Source organism: Acipenser ruthenus, chromosome 1 (assembly GCF_902713425.1).
Source record: "Acipenser ruthenus chromosome 1, fAciRut3.2 maternal haplotype, whole genome shotgun sequence".
Taxonomy (NCBI): domain Eukaryota; kingdom Metazoa; phylum Chordata; class Actinopteri; order Acipenseriformes; family Acipenseridae; genus Acipenser; species Acipenser ruthenus.
The window spans coordinates 11,779,393-11,799,089 of NC_081189.1; the positions used below are offsets into that span (position 1 = coordinate 11,779,393).

At 37.5% G+C, this 19,697-nt stretch overlaps 1 protein-coding gene across 2 annotated transcripts; it reads left to right on the forward strand.

The window, feature by feature from the left end:
• The first annotated feature begins 7,042 nt into the window (after positions 1-7,042).
• LOC117973329 (follistatin-A) lies at positions 7,043-13,600 on the forward strand. 2 transcript variants are annotated; one of them, XM_034925345.2, is made up of 6 exons: positions 7,043-7,553; positions 9,330-9,521; positions 9,968-10,186; positions 10,528-10,752; positions 11,126-11,356; positions 12,419-12,548. In XM_034925345.2, the coding sequence occupies exons 1-6, from the start codon at positions 7,469-7,471 to the stop codon at positions 12,439-12,441; spliced, it is 975 nt and encodes a 324-aa protein (XP_034781236.2). In that variant the 5' UTR covers positions 7,043-7,468; the 3' UTR covers positions 12,442-12,548. The 2 variants fall into 2 exon arrangements, with proteins under 2 accessions (XP_034781236.2, XP_034781233.2); XM_034925342.2 differs by having other exon boundaries at positions 7,047-7,553; positions 12,442-13,600.
• Positions 13,601-19,697: the final 6,097 nt, after the last annotated feature.

The following is a 19,697-nucleotide window of genomic DNA, read 5'->3' on the forward strand; positions in this document are numbered from 1 at the left end:
GGTTCATTCCAGAGAGCTGATCCAGTCTGCTGGGTTTCTTATAGCATGTGTGTAGGGTTCATTCCAGAGAGCTGATCCTGTCTGCTGGGTTTCTTACAGCATGTTTGTCTCTAGGGTTCATCCCAGAGGGCTGACCTGTATTCCCTGTTCAGGTTGAGTGAGGCAGGTTTGTTGTTGTGTCTTGTCTTGTTGCTACATTCTATTCGTGGTTAGAATAAATGGGATTATTTTTGGTTCCTTCCTCAGCCGTGACTCTGTAAGCACGGTTGCTCTTCATTGTGCTGGCAGTCGTGTACAGAGACACCACAGAAACACATTTGATTTGTGTGGGCTATTGCTATTGCCGCAGGTTGGTGTTTCCAGAGAGAACGGGACCCCGCTGCAGCAGCACCTGATTACCCTCCTCCTCCTGGTCTATAGACTGGGGCTCAGCTGTTCCAGGGGGTGCCTTTAAGAGGCTAATACTCCACACATGCCTAGACAATGCCATGCAGTAGCTGATTCACACAACATAATACCGATCATCAGATAATACCCAATCCTTATAATGGGGTGGTCAATTTGCATATCTGTTTCATGTTACAAATGAGTGTCTCATGCAAATGGTGTGTTTACAAGGAGATGAAGAACATCTGCAAAGTGAGTTAGATTGCTGCTGAGCTGCCTTTTTGATGTAGGAACCCCCTTTGAAAATAACTTTCGTTCTATTGAGAACCGTGCGCTCCTTCACAATTTCTATGGGACCCATATTTGGCTTTAACACAGGTTGCATACTAACCAAGAAAGCAAAACTGATCACAATTGATCATACCCAAAAGCAATTATTTCCAGATTATTTCTCTCTTTGCTCTGTTATTTTGAATAATGAATAATGTTTTAAAAAGCAGGTTAAAGTTTGTGATTCCCTGTTTCAGATTTTGGTGATAATATTGACCAGCTTGTTTGTAAGCAGTCTCCACATGAATTTGATTTCTTGTATGATCCATATGGCAGATTTGTTCCGCTTTGAAACACCATTGTGTATGCAATAAGCTGTGGTAGAGAGGACCAGCGCTACCTGTAGTTCACACTCTCAGGATTCTGTTTGGCTGTTCCAATGCTCTGGTAGAGAGGACCAGCGCTACCTGTAGTTCACACTCTCAGGATTCTGTTTGGCTGTTCCAATGCTCTGGTAGAGAGGACCAGCGCTGCCTGTAGTTCACACTCTCAGGATTCTGTTTGGCTGTTCCAATGCTCTGGTAGAGAGGACCAGCGCTGCCTGTAGTTCACACTCTCAGGATTCTGTTTGGCTGTTCCAGTGCTCTGATAGAGAGGACCAGCACTGCCTGTAGTTCACACTCTCAGGATTCTGTTTGGCTGTTCCAATGCTCTGATAGAGAGGACCAGCACTGCCTGTAGTTCACACTCTCAGGATTCTGTTTGGCTGTTCCAATGCTCTGATAGAGAGGACCAGCGCTGCCTGTAGTTCACACTCTCAGGATTCTGTTTGGCTGTTCCAATGCTCTGGTAGAGAGGACCAGCACTGCCTGTAGTTCACACTCTCAGGATTCTGTTTGGCTGTTCCAATGCTCTGATAGAGAGGACCAGCACTGCCTGTAGTTCACACTCTCAGGATTCTGTTTGGCTGTTCCAGTGCTCTGATATAGAGGACCAGCGCTGCCTGTAGTTCACACTCTCAGGATTCTGTTTGGCTGGTCCAATGCTCTGATAGAGAGGACCAGCACTGCCTGTAGTTCACACTCTCAGGATTCTGTTTGGCTGTTCCAGTGCTCTGGTAGAGAGGACCAGCGCTGCCTGTAGTTCACACTCTCAGGATTCTGTTTGGCTGTTCCAATGCTCTGATAGAGAGGACCAGCACTGCCTGTAGTTCACACTCTCAGGATTCTGTTTGGCTGTTCCAGTGCTTATACAGGAGAATCTTCAACTCCTGGAGACTGCTTCCATCATAGTATGAAGATGGAATTTGATAAGCTTTCTTTCTCTGGTTTTAAACATCGAATGAAGATGGAATTTGATAAGCTTTCTTTCTCTGAATTTTAAAGATCGCATTTCGAAATTGCCAAGAACCTCCTGCCAATGCTTCTCCTTCAGTCCACATTAACAAATAGATGCATTCTTGTTTATTCTATTCTTTGATCTCTGTGTGCTGCTGATTAAGTTTGAACTGCTTGTGTTTTTATTGTGTTTGTGCTTTTGTGTTTGTTTTTTAGGACCCCCTTGTAAACAAGGCTTCGTCTCAATGGGTAAATCGTCTGGTTAAATAAATAAATAAAAGAGAAACATTCATTAGATAAATAGCAACACTTTTAAATTGAAAGGAAGTCAAACTCTAATGAATAACCCTTACAGACCTTGTTTGTAGTTTTCAATCAGGTCCTATTTACAAGACTTTAACTCATAAGGTGTTTAAAGTCCTTCTAGTTATTTGATGATGTTACAATATTTTATGTCAGAAATACAGAACTGTTTTCTTTTTCAGGTTTACATGCTGCACACTTGAATTATTTTGCCATTTAAAAAACAACATGTATTTTTATTATTATTATTTACTTATTTTATTTATTTATTCTTTGTTTTCCTCATGAGTCATGGAGTATTGTTGTATCATTTCCTTATGATTTATTGAATGTACTTATATATTTATTTATGATTTAATCCTTACTTATGTATACTTCCTCAGCATTATTTTCTTTTCTGTTCTATACTAAAAGCTGATAATAAAAAGATATTAAAAAAGCAACATATTTTTGAAGTTTCGTTTCCATTAAGGATATATTCCATGTTGATGTGGACAGGACATGGGCTAGATCTATAAATAAGCCAAGTATTTTTTGTGTGGAAAATATTATCTTCTGAAAATGGTTATCCTGCTTGCAATCTCTATCGCCTACTACTGAAGTTAAAAATGTCTGTGCATTATTTAATAAAAATGTTGAATATATATATATATATATATATATATATATATATATATATATATATATATATATATATATATATATAATCAACTGGAATCTAGAACTCGCTACCTTTTTTCAGAGCCCGCTTTGTTTCTGTGTGTGTAATGCACCATTTTTTGTAAAATAAATTATATATATATATATATATATATATATATATATATATATATATATATATATATATATATATATAATTGCCGATGAAAATCAAACTTTCTGGATATCTTTGTACATAAGATGTTACATCTCTACAGTCCTATACAATGAATACATAAATAAGCCAATCCATAAATAAATGCTGAGGGACCACTCACAATGTTCATTCAAAACTGTTAAGTACTTTTAATTGGTTTTATAACATGGTGTTTTCCTTTCACAAAAAAAAAAGCAATTTGCACTTGCACCCTGGATTGGACTAACACTAACTGCTTTGATAAATATGCACAATGTTTTCTGAAAGGAGATTTCAATGAACCCATTTCAATTCACATTTATTTTGCTTTGTTGTTGTGTGTCTTCAAAAAACATTAAATGAAAGTAACTTTTTAAGAATGTGTTGATGCAGGCACATCTTGAGTTTGGGAACAAAAACAATAAAAACGTGCATCTAAATTGCGCAAAAAGGCTTCTTTTTTAAGGTAAAGAAATAGATCTACTGAACGCTGGCTGGTAATGATGTGATTCGTTTACTTTGTAACAGTTAAATCAGATAGATTTGGTTGGTGAAACACACAGATGTATTTGTATGTGTGACTTATATGTAGTGCTACTATAGGAGTATGTGATAGTTGTATTGAAAAGAGAACTATGAGGGCACCCTTAGAAAAAAATATATAATCGTTTAAGATCGTTTATCATGTTGTATTTATTGTTTAGAAATACTGCTTCAGACAGTGATTTACCTGTTCACCATCATCAGACTCTTGGTTCAATCGGGTCTTTTTGAAATGCATTAACAGAGACCGTGTTTGCTTTTAAATCGCATTTTACAGTCCTCATCAAAGCACTTCTCCATAGTGCTGGAATGGTTTATTCTGTATGGCTCGTCTTTCTTCACCGAAGTTTTAGTTTTAGAAACACAAAAGGAACACAGTTATTAGAAAGAGATAAACATCAATATCGAATGATGGGTAATGTAGCAAAACACCAACTGATGTGGTTTGGACATCCCGAACGGCTACATTTTTAATTCAGACAGATTCAGAATAGCCTACCAATATACAATCGTCTATTTAAAACGTTATAACAAATATTACACACACAAACCCTTATATTACAAATGTGCTTCTCAGGAAAAAATCGTATGACAAACCTAAATATAAAATCTTATTAATACTGTCAAACGTGCCTGTCCTCCATGTTATTGCTATAGTATAAGCCTATTCAGCGGCATTTTTTTTTATTCTCGATCAGTAAGTGATAGTCGCAACATCAACCAAATGATTTATTTTTTTAGTTGATCTATTTGGCAAAGTCAGTTAATTCCACTTGGGTGTCCACGAGCTAAAGACTTGGGCAATGTAGCTTTCTCTGTATTTCTCACACGCCTCGAAGGCAGCATTGCATGGGTACAGTGTTGGCTATGAGTCTGTGGTTTCAGTGTCACTGTAGGGCACGCCGTTGTAATGTATAATCGACTCGATTGCAGGAGCCCTTGAGTACGGACATTCACTGTACGAGTTACTTCTCTTAGAAAACTTGCCTGCATGATGCATTGAGATTAAACTATATATATATATATATATATATATATATATATATATATATATATATATATATATATATATATATATAACCGGTATGGAGCATATATAAACCGTAAATTACTGTGGTGTCGTGTTATAGAAACTGTTGGGAGGCACTTGGTAAAAGAAGATGAATTAATTAATTAAATGGTGGTTGTAACGTGTACAGCAATCAGGAGTATGATACATAATATTTATAAATAGTGTTTTTTTCAATAGATTCAGGTTGACATCGTGTCTTTATGCCGTCCCTCGTCTTCCCCTTAAAAGAATATTAAGAAAATAAGTAATACTAGTTAGACCTAATACAATTCGTAGGATTAGACAGGACAACTTTTTCGAGTGTTTTAGTGAAATCCAAAATAACAGCAACAGTTTGTACAATTTGGTTGGTTTACTTGTCTTCAGTATTTGCATTGTAGTTTGTAGGTAGTATTTAGTATTACTGGTAATGTATCCAATACAGCGGTTAGTGTTTCATATAGAATGATCTGAATAGTATGAGAAATCGAGCAGGATTAAATGGCGGGATTTCATAGGAATGGAATATGTTTCAACAACAACAATAACAACAACAACAACAACAGCCATAGTAAAATGAACTAAGATGACGTAGGTTATTCCTAAGAACATTCCCAATTTGTATAATGCAGCAACACTTAAACCCGATTTACATTTACCATGAACAAAGAAATTAAACTACCCCCCGTTAAAATAACGCTTTCTGACCCCATTATTTTAATGATGAATGTTGCAGCTTCTAACGCCTACTTGCCAATCTAAATAATACGAAATGACTGAAACTTATTATATTTGCAAGATGATTATGCTGTTAACAAAATACCATTAACATCTGCCCACACAATTCCAAACGAACAGAAAAACGCGATCTAAGGAGATGTTTAAACTAACCAAACAAATAAACAAACAAAACAAATCTGTATAAACACAATTGATTTGTATTCATAATGAAGTATGGCTGGCATATCTGTCTTGCTTTGTACAGGCAAACGCAATGTACACTGTCTACCGGTAGAGGGAGCCGCACATTACATTTTACTCGAAGATTGAATCAAGCTCTGGAAATAGAACCACCACGCGTAGATGCACAAGCCGGAGTAACTCGAGCAGTTGCGTGTGTGATCTGATGAATAGGTCACACGTGAGTTTAGGCTTACATAAAACATAGTCTGCAGTGTTTGTTAAGAAACAAACACTGTGACCCCAGTCTTAATGTAAAGGCACTACTGTAATGCAACACTTTGCATTGAAGTCTATTTTGAATGTGAAATGGGGGAGGGGGGACGGGGGGGGGGGGGGGGGGGTGGCATTAAACGCGGTCTGAAGAACCCAAACAACTGTCAATTCTAATATTAGCACTCCTGTATTCCGGCTCTATTATTGTCTGCCCAGGCAGATCTCATTGTAACAGAGCGCTTTTATTAAAAGATTAGCACTAACTTCAGCAGTTGGTGGAAAAATATCTGTTATCGCCGAGTTATTTGCAGCTGGGGAGTATTAGAGCCACGATTTGAGGTGACCTGCCAAAGTAAAACAATTGGTATGTATGTATGTATGTATGTATTATTATTATTATTATTATTATTATTATTATTATTATTATTATTATTTTAATACTGATATATATTATTTATAATCTACGCATTCAGTTTGGGAGGTAGGGTATTTAAAGAGATATTTCAGTAAACAACACCAAGTCAATAGAATTATACATGAAAAAAATGCCGCCCCCTCGTTTTCATCACACGTTGCCAAGTATGTTGTAAAGAATGAGCACTCGCCTACATTGTGTAAATAAAAGCCAGACGACTCTTAATAAACCTGCTTCATAATGAAACACAGTACTGTAATGCCTTTCGGTGTTGCAATCCGCTAACGCAAGGCGAGACCGCTTACAGTAGGCTAATGCAATTGCATTGACATTTGAAAGACACATTCACTTACTGGCTTGGGAAATACTGTAGTGCAGTAAACAAATATAGAGGGATACTTAAACAATAGATATTCCTTCATTTTAGAGATGTGTTGGGAAATCGCGTTTCTCGTGTAATCAATACATGTGCTTGTGTTTCTCTATGAAATAGTGACTTACCCGTATATATCATCATGGGAGTATTATTGCACTTCTGGACTTTGTAGCTTATAACACGTATCATCTCTTGTCTGTCGCCCTTAAATTGCTTTTTCTTAAAATAAAAAGTAACATGACGCGCGTTATTAAACTCGAGGTAAGATAGCCTGAGGCGAGCATTTTTGTCAATGGTTAAGAGGCAGAATTAACGCGCGCGCGCATCAAATGGTCCGCAATCGACTGATCTTGGGAAGGTGTGCATCACGCTTTTACTGAGTGTAACATCTCATCAAGATAAATATAGATATGCAGATCGTAGACCTTCATTGGGGAGTGTTTTCACTGATTGCACTGAATCAGACACCCGCATCGCAGACCGGGTCCTGAACATAGTTTCCTGCTATATTATTTTGAGGGAAAGTCTCGCCTGGAAATGTCACCTGATTTGGATTGAAAGAACTTTTGTTGTTGTTTTTTTAAAATCTTTTCCCCACCCCCACCGATTAGAAGACCGCCCACCACAGACAGTCTGCCCGAGACCCCTTATAGATTTAAAAAGAGAGGCTGCATTCACAGAGTGACATTCATTGAACACAGCGCTCGTAAGCAGATTGCTTTTCCGCTGCCTGTATCAGTGCTCCAGTTCCCTTTGCCTGCACCGCGCGCTAAGGATGCTTAAACAACACCAGCTCCGCACAGGCATGCTGTTATTATTTATCTGGCTTTTTCACTGTATGGAAGATCACAGAGCACAGGGTAAGTCTGGACGCTTATATATATATATATATATATATATATATATATATATATATATATATATATATATATATATATATATATATATATATATATTACATTTTCAATTTTATGGCTTTTTAATTTCTTTTTAAGTGCTACGAGTGTCTCAGCAGAATGACAGCTTGCCTTCAAAGATCTAACAGGACTATGTAGTACCTGCTGTTCAGGGTTCGGATTAAAGCATGGCTACTTTTTAAATATCTGTTTAGCAGTGTATTAAGATGGGTATCTTTTTATTTGTTTATTTATTTATTCATTTATTAAGTATAGTGTATATGTATTATAATAAAGAATGGCTAATTAATAATTCATAATAATATGTATTATAATGTAATGCCGCTCTGTTTTATTTTAAAAGTTTGTTAGATGGAATTTCTGGATGCTTGCTTTTACTTTAAATGTATTACATTATCTGTAGAAGCTACTACCTCGATGCTATAAATCTGTGTCCCGTTTATTTTATCAACAAAACATTGGCACTGCGAATGCTGTTGATTAAACACTGACAAACTTTCGAGGGGTCTGGATTGAATGCATTGATCATTTACACGCCTTAGAGCAGGGGATACATTACGTGCCGGGGTATTAGCTCGAGGACAGTGATATAGTGCAATTAATGAATGCTGGACACACAACACGTGATTGTCTGTCTTCTGGACTCTGTGCCAGACATTATACCAGCAGCCATATTACAGTGTTGCGCTTTTTTAATAACCCGCTTTTTGGGGCTCATTGTGTACATAGGTTTTCTGTTTAGGTCTCTTTTAGAGAATAGAGTATCATACGTGGCACAGCATTGTATCTGTACATAATGAGTTGCCACTGAACTTGCAAATTCGCAATACTAATAGGCAGTGTTAGGAAGAATCACCCTCATACTTTTGGATACAGATGTAACTGTGACTCAAGCTGGTCGGTGAATTCTCCAGAAACACTGTAAAATAAATATAAACATTGCGTGACTCGGGGAATCTAGTCCTGTTAAATAAGTGCGTCGCCGGACTAGCATAGATGCATTGGTGCGCGGAAGTTCATCTTCCCAAGAATTGAAATAAACCCGACTGTCTGCTTTCTTTAACGGCTGCTTACACATCAGAGATAACAAAGAAAAGCATGTTTTAAAAACCAACACTGTAGCCTGCCCTATACTACTTGTTATGTTCAAAAGAATAGCACTTTACAGCCACTGTTTTTATTGGTAATGACTCTCCGCGTGTGTTATTATTATTATTATTATTATTATTATTATTATTATTATTATTATTATTATTATTATTATTATTATTATTATTATTTACACCACGGTGTTGAAAGGACGTGTGTTTCCCACAGTATTACACCGGGTTGTTGTTGTTGACTTGCTGTACTAATTCGTTTAGTTTGTGAATTCAGTTAAAATGAATTAAAAGATAACCACCTTCTCGCTAAATGTAGCCAGCTCTTCTGTGTATAAAACACTTGGCATCCAGCGATGCTTTGGCGATCGAAAGTATTCCGAACTGTCTGTACACATGCACGCGAGCAGCGCGTTTACATGGGTTGTGGGAAACGGCTGTTGATAGATCATTGTACTGGGATCACAAGTGTTGAAACAGTTTAATCACGTTACAAATTCAGACACAATACCGAGGGTAAACAATCTAGCATAAGCCAATACAGGCTGCATGTGTTGTGTCTGGGGCACTGGCCACACACATTAATACGACTCTTTTTTATGTATTTATTTTTTTGCAGCTGGTAATTGCTGGCTACAACAGGGCAAAAACGGAAGGTGTCAGGTTCTATACATGACTGGGCTGAGCCGGGAAGAATGTTGCGGAAGCGGGAGGCTGGGAACGTCCTGGACCGAGGAAGACGTGCCGAACAGTACGCTTTTTAGGTGGATGATCTTCAATGGTGGAGCCCCACATTGTACACCATGCAAAGGTAGGCTGCTGCTTTCATCTTTTTATTGAAATGCAAGTGTTCATTTTACTATATGATGCATTTGTAAATGATAACAACTGAATATAAATGAATGGATATTTCTTAACATTGCAGGAAGTCGCTTCATTGGTTTGCTTCCTTCCTCAATTGGGTATAATGCAGCAATGACCTATTTTTAATGGTTTTAATTTATATATATATATATATATATATATATATATATATATATATATATATATATATATATATATAGTGGCGATCTTGAGACCTCTCCCACTAAAGCATAGCGCCCATACCGCTGTACAAAAGAGCCGGCTCTTTTGGAAGGAGCGTATATCGGGCTTATGTCTTCGTGTGTGATTATGTCACCTACCAGCCCTGCTGCTGCCTTCCCCCTTGCACGATACTATATACATTCCAAACTCTTTTATTGTTTTTTTTAACAGAAACCTGCGACAACGTAGACTGCGGTTTAGGCAAAAGGTGCAAAATGAACAAGAGGAACAAACCTCGCTGCGCCTGCGCACCCGACTGCTCCAACGTTACTTGGAAGGGGCCTGTGTGTGGGTCCGATGGGAAGACCTACAAAGACGAGTGCGCCTTGCTGAAGGCCAGATGCAAAGGGCACCCAGACCTTGAAGTTCAATACCAGGGCAAATGCAAAAGTAAGTGCATGTTTTCTCTGAGTTTGTACTTACGTTGTTGATCAGCACTACAGCAGTTTTCGTTTGTTGGCTTGAGTTGAAATGTATTCAAATAACCATCCAATAATGTGATTCTTTGTAATGATGAGAATCGTTTTGCTGTTTGATTCTTGTAAATACATTCATATCCAAGATACAAAGTAAAGAAACCCGTTTCCTGCTTGGCATAGCCACAGTTCGCTTGTTGAAGTAGGAAGTTACAAAGTAGGCTACAATGGTCACTGCTGACAAGATAAACCCGGTAGATTTAGGGTAAATAAAACAAGTGAAGTTTGTTATATGTCTATTTTTCTTTCTTTCAGAAACCTGCCGGGATGTTCTCTGTCCGGGCAGTTCCACTTGTGTAGTGGACCAGACCAATAATGCCTACTGCGTGACGTGCAATCGGATTTGTCCAGAACCAATTTTACCTGAACAGTACCTGTGCGGAAACGACGGAATTATTTACTCAAGCGCATGCCACCTGAGGAGGGCTACCTGTCTGTTAGGCAGGTCGATAGGAGTGGCATACGAGGGAAAGTGTATAAGTAAGTGTTTCTTTTTAAATAATGCTTAACTGTTACCACCGTGTCTATGTATCTTGAATGAACCCAATTCGCCCCTCCCAAACCACTGTTTATTTTAGAAGCTGTCATTTTACTAGTACGTTATTTCTGGGTTCATATTTCTATGTTTGCTGATGCATTTGAAAGGCTTTCCTAACTTAGCTGCAATATTATTTTTATATGCAACACAATGTCCAGGTTCAGTTTGTAAGGGTGGAGTGCCTTGATGATGATATTTGTCAAGCCGTACAGTGCAATTGTATTACAGGTATTGCGTACTTCAATACCCACCAGGTACCTTTTTACTGTCCAAAAAAGGAATAGCCAGGATAAATAAATCCCATGTGTTTTTCAGAAGCGAAGTCCTGTGAGGATATCCAGTGTCACAGTGGGAAGACGTGTCTGTGGGATGCAAGGATGAGCAGAGGGAGATGTTCACTCTGTGATGAGGTGTGTCCTGAGAGCAGATCAGACGACGCAGTCTGTGCCAGTGATAACACCACTTACCCCAGCGAGTGTGCCATGAAACAAGCAGCTTGCTCTCTGGGAGTACTGCTGGAAGTGAAGCATTCGGGATCTTGCAACTGTAAGTAAATCCTTAGGTGAAAGACACTTCCGTACTTTCTCAGCAATCCCGTGCAGATTAAGGAGTGGGAATGGGAATTTCTGTCACATGCGGCTGGCTTTAATAAAGATGCATTTCCTGCCAAACTAAATAGAAGCAAAAACTCATCTTTGGGAGCTGCTGGGTTCCTAATTCCCTTCACATAACTAACAAGGATATTGGAAGACTAACTTTCCAGTTACTGCAATTCAGATATGAATTCCAAAAGTGGGTGTGATCGTCCCAGCATGAAACTGCGCTTAATAGTGGTAATGTTTGAATCTAGCAAGGCACAAAGCGTTTGCATTGTGGCTCCACACTTACAGCTTGGAAATACTAGAATCATGTTGCTTCTCTGCTTTAATCCTGTATCGTATTGCTGATGGCTGGAATCAATCATTTTGCAATGAGCTGATGCTAATGTCTGCTTTCAAATTCACAAATAAGCCTATATATATATATGTGTGTGTGTGTGTGTGTGTGTGTGTGTTTCATATTATATTTGTGAAAGGAGCTGCTTTTTACAGTTTGCAAGATTAAACAAATGAGTAAGTGTCTGCAGATTTATTGCTGTAAATAAACTGAGCCAGTGGATTATTTATGAGGGACTGCCTATATGTTTTACTGTTTTGCTTTTGTCAGTTGTCTTTGTGAACATCATGTAGAAATACTTCTCCCCGCCCCCCGTCCCATGTGTGCACTGGCAGAAACAGTCAGGATGGGCCAGGGATGCATCTCAGCCCTGTTGCAGTTAGTGTGCGCAGAAATACCGCTAAGGAAGGAATCTCAAATACAGTATACCTAGACCACAAGAGCATGTTGTGTGTGCTTTCAGGAATCTGAGCCATTGAACCTTCGCATCTCTCTATGTCTGCACTTCTGACTTATTAGATTATGTAAATCTCATTGCATAACAGCAGATGCCACAGAGCATCACTGACTGCCAAGTCCTGTAGAAACACAAGGCTACATTGTGGCTGTCCAGAGGGCTTTGAAAACATGCACTGAGCTTCTGCGCTGTTGTGATCCTTATTTATACAACAGCTCCCGTGTATTCCCCCATATAGCCATTACTGAAGACCAGGAGGAAGAGGAGGAAGACGAAGACCAGGACTACATGACTTCTCTGCATATATCTCCATTACTGGACTGGTAAAGCAGTGGGACTGTGGGAGCAGCCTAGGGCAAGGACTCCTGTCCATACTGTAAATAAGTGTACACTTATTTATTTCACACAAAAAGAAAGAAGTACACATATAGTTGAGTCTGCTAGATGTTTATTTATACAGTGTCGTGGTTTATAATTTATACATTTCAAAATGTCTGGCTGACTATATACCTTGTTTTTGTTTTGTAATTTGGTGGTTTTGTTCTTGTTTCCTTTCTTTTTTATTTTTTTTAGATATATATTGGTCCAAAGAAGAGCAGTGTTATTTATTGTGAGGTACCGGTAGTTTGCTACCATGTAAAGTAGATTTCTTCTGCAAGCTGTACATTGCATTCCTATGGCTGTACAAATCTGCTTATTCCTGGCATTTTCTTTCTGTAGCACAGGTGTTTATTTCTCACAGCATTGCATGTTAGTCTGTGTGTTTATTTATTGCAAATCCGCTACGCATTCATGTACATAAAATTCTTCAGGTTTCGTTTACAACTAGGGAATCATTATTACAGACCAAAGGTCCTCTGCTAATGGTTCTGCACACGTGTGTGGTTCACCACAGTGACATTGAGAGGATTTCTTTTCTTGAAAACAGACTATTGTTTCTTTGAACACAGTCTAGAAGCAGCATGGTGTGTAACTTGTTCCGAACACGTCAGGACATGCAGAAGTCAATGTAACAGCATTGCAGATATCTCCCCAGATCAATATGCTCAGGTTGTCGGGGAGTTTACAGTTTTTTTAGGATATGTCTTTTATTATTGAATTCAACTGCATAAAAACTGGTTTAGCCAATGTACGGTGTCTTCGTGTGAAATGTACCGCATCAACATTGTATCAGTACATCAATTAGCTTTTCTCTCTTTATTTTCTTTGTTTTTTGCAAGACATTTTTTTTTATTGTTGCATTTTTTTATTTTCAACCATGAAAAGTTAAATACAAATTCAGTTATAAATATATAGTTTTGTATTTTTTTATGTAAATGTCAAATGTATATAAAAAGTTATAATGGTATTTGTACAGATATGATGAGTGAAACAATAAAAAATGGAATTTTCCCTAATGCTTTGTTGTGGAGTTTTTCAAATCAAATAAATAAATAAATGAATGAATAAAAACACTTGATAATCATAATTTATTGCCTTATCTAAGAGAAATGAGACAGTTCAGGCATTAAAGAAAATAATTACAGGTCAAATCCATGGTGTGGGATTTAGAGACGGCACACTGAAGATCTGTTCTCTTCTATACTGGCCCACTTTAAGTGAGAGTTTTATAGATCCTTTCAGACCACCAGCCTTGTGTGATCTGGGATCATTAGCATAAAGGACCCATACTGCCGGCAGAGCAGAGCATACAGCAAGGGCACACACTGGCTAGAGTGGGACCCCTGTGTCCACAGGACCTGTGCTTCCAATCACACCTATATACCCTGAGACCACAGGAAGTCTATCTGTGGAAATGTAGCTTCTTCACTTAAATTAAAGGGCATGTCACTATACAATTCACTGGGCGTCTACGAGGGCTTGAGAGTAAGGAAAGGCATGAGAGGCAGCGAGCTTGAAGCATGTGAGTGCTTGAGTGACGATAGTGTTAGACATAGGACAGGCTGGACAGGTCAGGCAGCATCCTCTGGCTGCTGGGCAGCTTGAGACGAGTAAGGGCCAGGACAAGACTTACAAACAAGACACTCTGAACTCACCGTGGAGGATGAGAGAAAGAACATTCACCCCCAGAGGGATCCCTGTGCGGACAGTGCAGTATTAGAAATTGTTTATATTTGATTGAAAATCCTTTTATTTCACAGCTAGGGTTGCCACCTGGCTCCATAATTCTGGAACACTTTTGGACGGGACAGGGTTTTTAAGTTGCCCTTAAACTGAAAGAAATAAACACGTGAATTGAGCAATAAACACTTGCTTAATTTATACTGCTTCTTAATTATCCGAATCATTGTGATAATACAAATCTTACAAAATAAAAAAAGCATCTTGAATAAACGTGTGTAGGTTTATCCAAGATACTTTTTTATTTTGGAAAATTAGCATTTCAGTTCTCAATCTTTAAAAAGTTGCTATTTATATCATGTTAATTAGTAATATATAGCCCTAATTTACACTGACTCTCCCAATTAAATAGTAACACTGATCAGGTGTTCATGCTGTTTGACGTCAGGAATTAATGATTTGAGCTCGAGAAGGTGATATGCTATTAGAAACTATAAAGAAACTTTAAAATATATATTTTTAAAACTATTAATAAAATAAATAAATATTGATGATGGTACTTATTTATTTATTTAATTTGTTAAAACCTATTATTCTATTGTCATGCTGCCTTGAGATAATTAATCAACAGAATCAATTTAGCAAAGGTTTAGCTCTCAGTTCACGTGTTGATTTCCCTCAGTTTAAAGGCAACTTCAAAATCCTGTTCTGTCTCGCAGTGTTCCGGAAATAGAGGGCCAGGTGGCAACCCTATTTACAGGTAATCCATATGGAATAAAACATTCACAGGTAGTTTAAAAAATACGCTATATAGAACAATAATCATGTTTTTATAATTAAAAAAATAAAATAAAATAAAATACACGTTGTTTATTTACACGTAATTGAGCCTGCTTGCAATCTATACAGTAAGCTTGCACTGCAGCAGCACCAACTGCAGCGGACAAAGCTTTATTTAACAGTCACCATTCCAAGCAGGTTATCAGTCACATTTTACTACTGCTAAAAATATTAATACTACTACTGAACTTACGCTTGTCAAGTGACCCCACAGATTGGTTATGACTCCATGATACGAGTCGCTTGCACAGTTTGCATTCAGCTTTTTTTGTTGGTTGTCTGGGCATTTAACAAGAAAATCCTAAACCGCAGAGGGGTTTCGAGACATTTCTTTAAATACAGCTTAGGCTATACCACTTACAACGCTTTTCTGTCGAGATGACAAATGAAGAAATTAAAGGTTTGCCTCTGTATAACACGAGCTGGAGTGGGGAGGGACGGACGGTGCTCAGTTTTCGAAATTCAAAGTATTCTGCCATAGCACTTCTCTTACACCGTCTTGTACACTAGGTGTTCAGTAAATATTTTACTGAAGCAATACAGGCTCTAGAGGTACGAGCCCACTGCTTTGGATACTATACCCGGGCACTTGCCAAATAAAGGTTTCAAAACCAAAATAATACATATTTTTTAAATTGATAAGAAAACACATTGAGTGACATGGTATAGAGTCTATACGTCATGAAAATATATTTGTTCCAGTTTAATTTTCATGAAATTCCTATTTTTTGAAGATTTTCATTTATCATAGCCATGACTTTGTCCTCTGCTGTGACAGCACCATTTTTTGATTAAAAGAGCGATACGTATGTAATATTAGTAGAATGGTGATGATTGTCAGTTTGTATTGGGTACATTTTCCATATATATTTTAATTTTAATTTCAATTTAGGGAAAGAAGCTTGTTTTTTGGAGTATAATATTCAAGCACAGGTGCTTTTTCGTCAGATAATTTCTGGCAAACTCTTCATACATCCAAGAAATCATCAGTATGTTTGGATAATATTCAATTGTACATATCTGTCAACCAACCAGGTGACTCATTTGACAATATACATGGTTTGTGAGCCCTTTTTGACTGTCACACCAAAGGACATAATTATTATTATTATTTATTTCTTAGCAGACGCCCTTATCCAGGGCGACTTACAATTGTTACAACATATCACATTATACATTATTTCACAGTATACAGATATCACATTATTTTTACATACAATTACCCATTTATACAGTTGGGTTTTTACTGGAGCAATCTAGGTAAAGTACCTTGCTCAAGGGTACAACAGCAGTGTCCCCCACTGGGGATTGAACCCACAACCCTCCAGTCAAGAGTCCAGAGCCCTAACCACTACTCCACACTGCTGCCCAATGTCACACCAAAGGACGTACCATAAAGAGAATTGTGTTTTTTGACAGTTTAACATCAATGTATTCAACATTTGATTACAACATGTTTTCAGAACAACACAAGAAACAAATCACCTATAAAAACCAGAACATTTTCTTCTGTTGGAACAACTATTTGATATCAAGTGCAATGGATTTTGAATATCAGTACCGGGTAAATAAGAAACAACAAACAAGATCATTTATTTAATTAATTTCTTAAAAAACTATAAACATCCTATCTGAAGGTCTAAAAGAAGGCATTATTACATTTCTAGACCACGATGAGGTCTCACTTGATACATATTTGATTGAACAGTACCCAATCAACGTTTGTAAGCTTGGCAGAGCGACAGGATGGCCCTGGCTCTGATATTTTGCTTAAAATATTGTGTAAACTGTAGCATGTATAATCTGGTCTCTCAGGCCAGACAAATGCATTTTTCTTCCCAAGCTGCACCACGCAATTCACCTCTACTTCATCATCAAGGATCTTTGTTATCTGGCCTACTTATAGCTGACCATCATACCTGACGATGACAAAACGTCCTACGATATACGTATCCTCTTCATCCTCACTATCAGCAGAGCTAGAGAAGAGGTTGTCTGACTCATTGCTGGGCTGTGGGATCTCAATTTGGTGTTCGACTTTGGTTCTAAAATCAACTTTGGTTGGTTTGTAGCAGGAGCAGATCTCTGGGCGCTCACAAAAACAACTGACATCCCTATGGAAGATGACCCCCAGTGAAGATGAGGGAATTTGGTAGGTATTCATTATCCCAGTTATTTTCTTTACAGAGTCTGGAAGCATCTTGTCGTACCGGAGTATGTCAGATTCACCTATCCATTTGACCTTGATAGAACTCGATGATTGTTGCTGAGAAACTCATAAAGATCTTTGGGAGACTGCAGGTCACTGCCGCTGTTTACATGTTTGTCAGCCGTCCTTTTTACCGCGTCCCCTACTCCATCTGGAGCGCCTTTCCCGTGCAACTTCTCTGTAAAATTCCATGTCACACGTTTGAACCCCTGCTTGAATGGAATTGTGCTCATCAAGTAGCAGTTGGCCTTATTACAATAATGAGTAAGAGGCCTGTCACTGATTATATGTAGGGTGTCTATTTCTGTCTCATGTTTTTCTTTCAAGTCCTTAATTACTTGCTCAATGTGCACCCATACCGCTTGTTCTTCACGTCTTGTTGAATCTGTGTTGAGTTTCTCCCTGTACTTTCTAGTTCTCTCTGTACTATTTCCAGTCATTGTGATGCGTTGTCTGACTCATAGAACAAAGAAGAAAAAAATGAGGAATTATCATATTTTCCCTCATCTTTCATGATAAATAATGCTCTAACACTTTATATTAAGGTGCTGCTTATTAATGTTTTATAAATATATATCATATATGCTTAATAACTATGTTATAGAGTGTTGATAACGCATTATAGATGGTTTATAACCATGCAATAGCCATGGTTACTGCATGGAATTATGTTTAAACATCCCAAAGTACAATAGGCGGTTAAAAACTGCCCCTTTATAAAACTGTAATTCCGTCTATGGTTATTGCATGGTTATAAGCCATATGTAATGCTTTATCAACACTTTATAACATAGTTATTAAGCACATATTATATATTTATGAAACATCAATAAGCAGCACCTTAATATAAAGTGTTACCAATAATGCCATAATTACCTACATTGTCATATTTATTAAAGTGTAGGGATAGTATAAAGATGGCCTTTAAGACAGCTATGAACTGTTCATATTGTGAGAAATATATGAAATACAGAATGATGTGGGGAAATGTATGAGAAGCAGCACATTTTTTTTACAAATATAATTATAGTGACTCAAAAAGAAGATATCTGTGTCTTCCTGTGTGACGCTCAAGATCTAGCTGCAGAATCACTTACAATTACGTCTCATCTGAAAGACGGAGCACAAGGAGGTTAAGTGATTTGCTCAGGGTCACACAATAAGTCAGTGGCTGAGGTGGGATTTGAACCAGGGACCTCCAGGTTACAAGCCCTTTTCTTTAACCACTGGACCACACAGCCAACCATTTACAGACCTCATTACAGCCACCCATACAATCCAATTACCTTGAAGGTATTCTATAGTCTGTTCTATAGTCTGTTCTTTGATCACATCATTTATTAGATGATGATTTATTATTATATGAATTTTTTGGGTGTCGCAGCAAAGAACATGAAGTTGACACACAGTCAGAAGGGTATCAGAAAATTGAATTATTTCGATATTTCAGATAAAAAAAAATCTCACCTCTTCCTCACAGCATGTGGTCCTCCAATGTCTTCTGTACTTCCTGGTCAAATGGGTCCTCAATATAAGCATAGGCATCCAAATAAAAGACGCGTTTTTAACCACAAACTAATGTCACACCAGAGGATATTAGTTTGAGGGACACGACTTAATAAACTGGTACTATTTGGATGTAGCTTAGATCAGCTTTATGTTTTTATATGGCAAAGTACAAATGTGTGAAATTATGACTGGACCTTTAAAATTAGATATTTTAATAATTTAAGTAGAATTATTTGTGTTTCACTTTTCACAACCTTGCTCAGGACAGTCACACCAAATGACATTTCACATGTTTAAACCAATATTATGCACCCAATATTTCTGTATTTGTAGATTATGTTGTAATAACAATTTTCTAGTTTTCTTCTATATTACTCATTTTTTGTCAGGACATCAAAAATATTACGTCAACTTATGTTAACGTAATATACATTATACAAATCAAAAGATCTAATGTGAGTGACATTTTATGTGTGATTTATAGTATTCACACATTGTCAAACAGTTTCTGTTAATAGGAAGAAAGGAAAAAAGGTAAAACAATCATCGAATCCCTGCACTTCAGGAAATAGTAAATAGTAATATTTTGGAGGTATTCAAACTTGAATGCGGGACTATGTGTGTATTAATACTGCATTTAATGCAGAACTATTTGCCAGTAAATATAAACATTGCAGTATGACTGTATGTTAAACATAAGAGTTTAAGTGGTCTAACATTCAGATTCGGGAATTGTGAAGTGCATTCTACTGCCATCACACGCAGATACTAGATTTAATATTGCGACCGTGCCGTACTTTACATTGTATGAAAAAATGTGTTCATCTTGCAAAAGGCATTTCGACAAGAGTCCAGAAGGTGTTCAGTGTTTCACA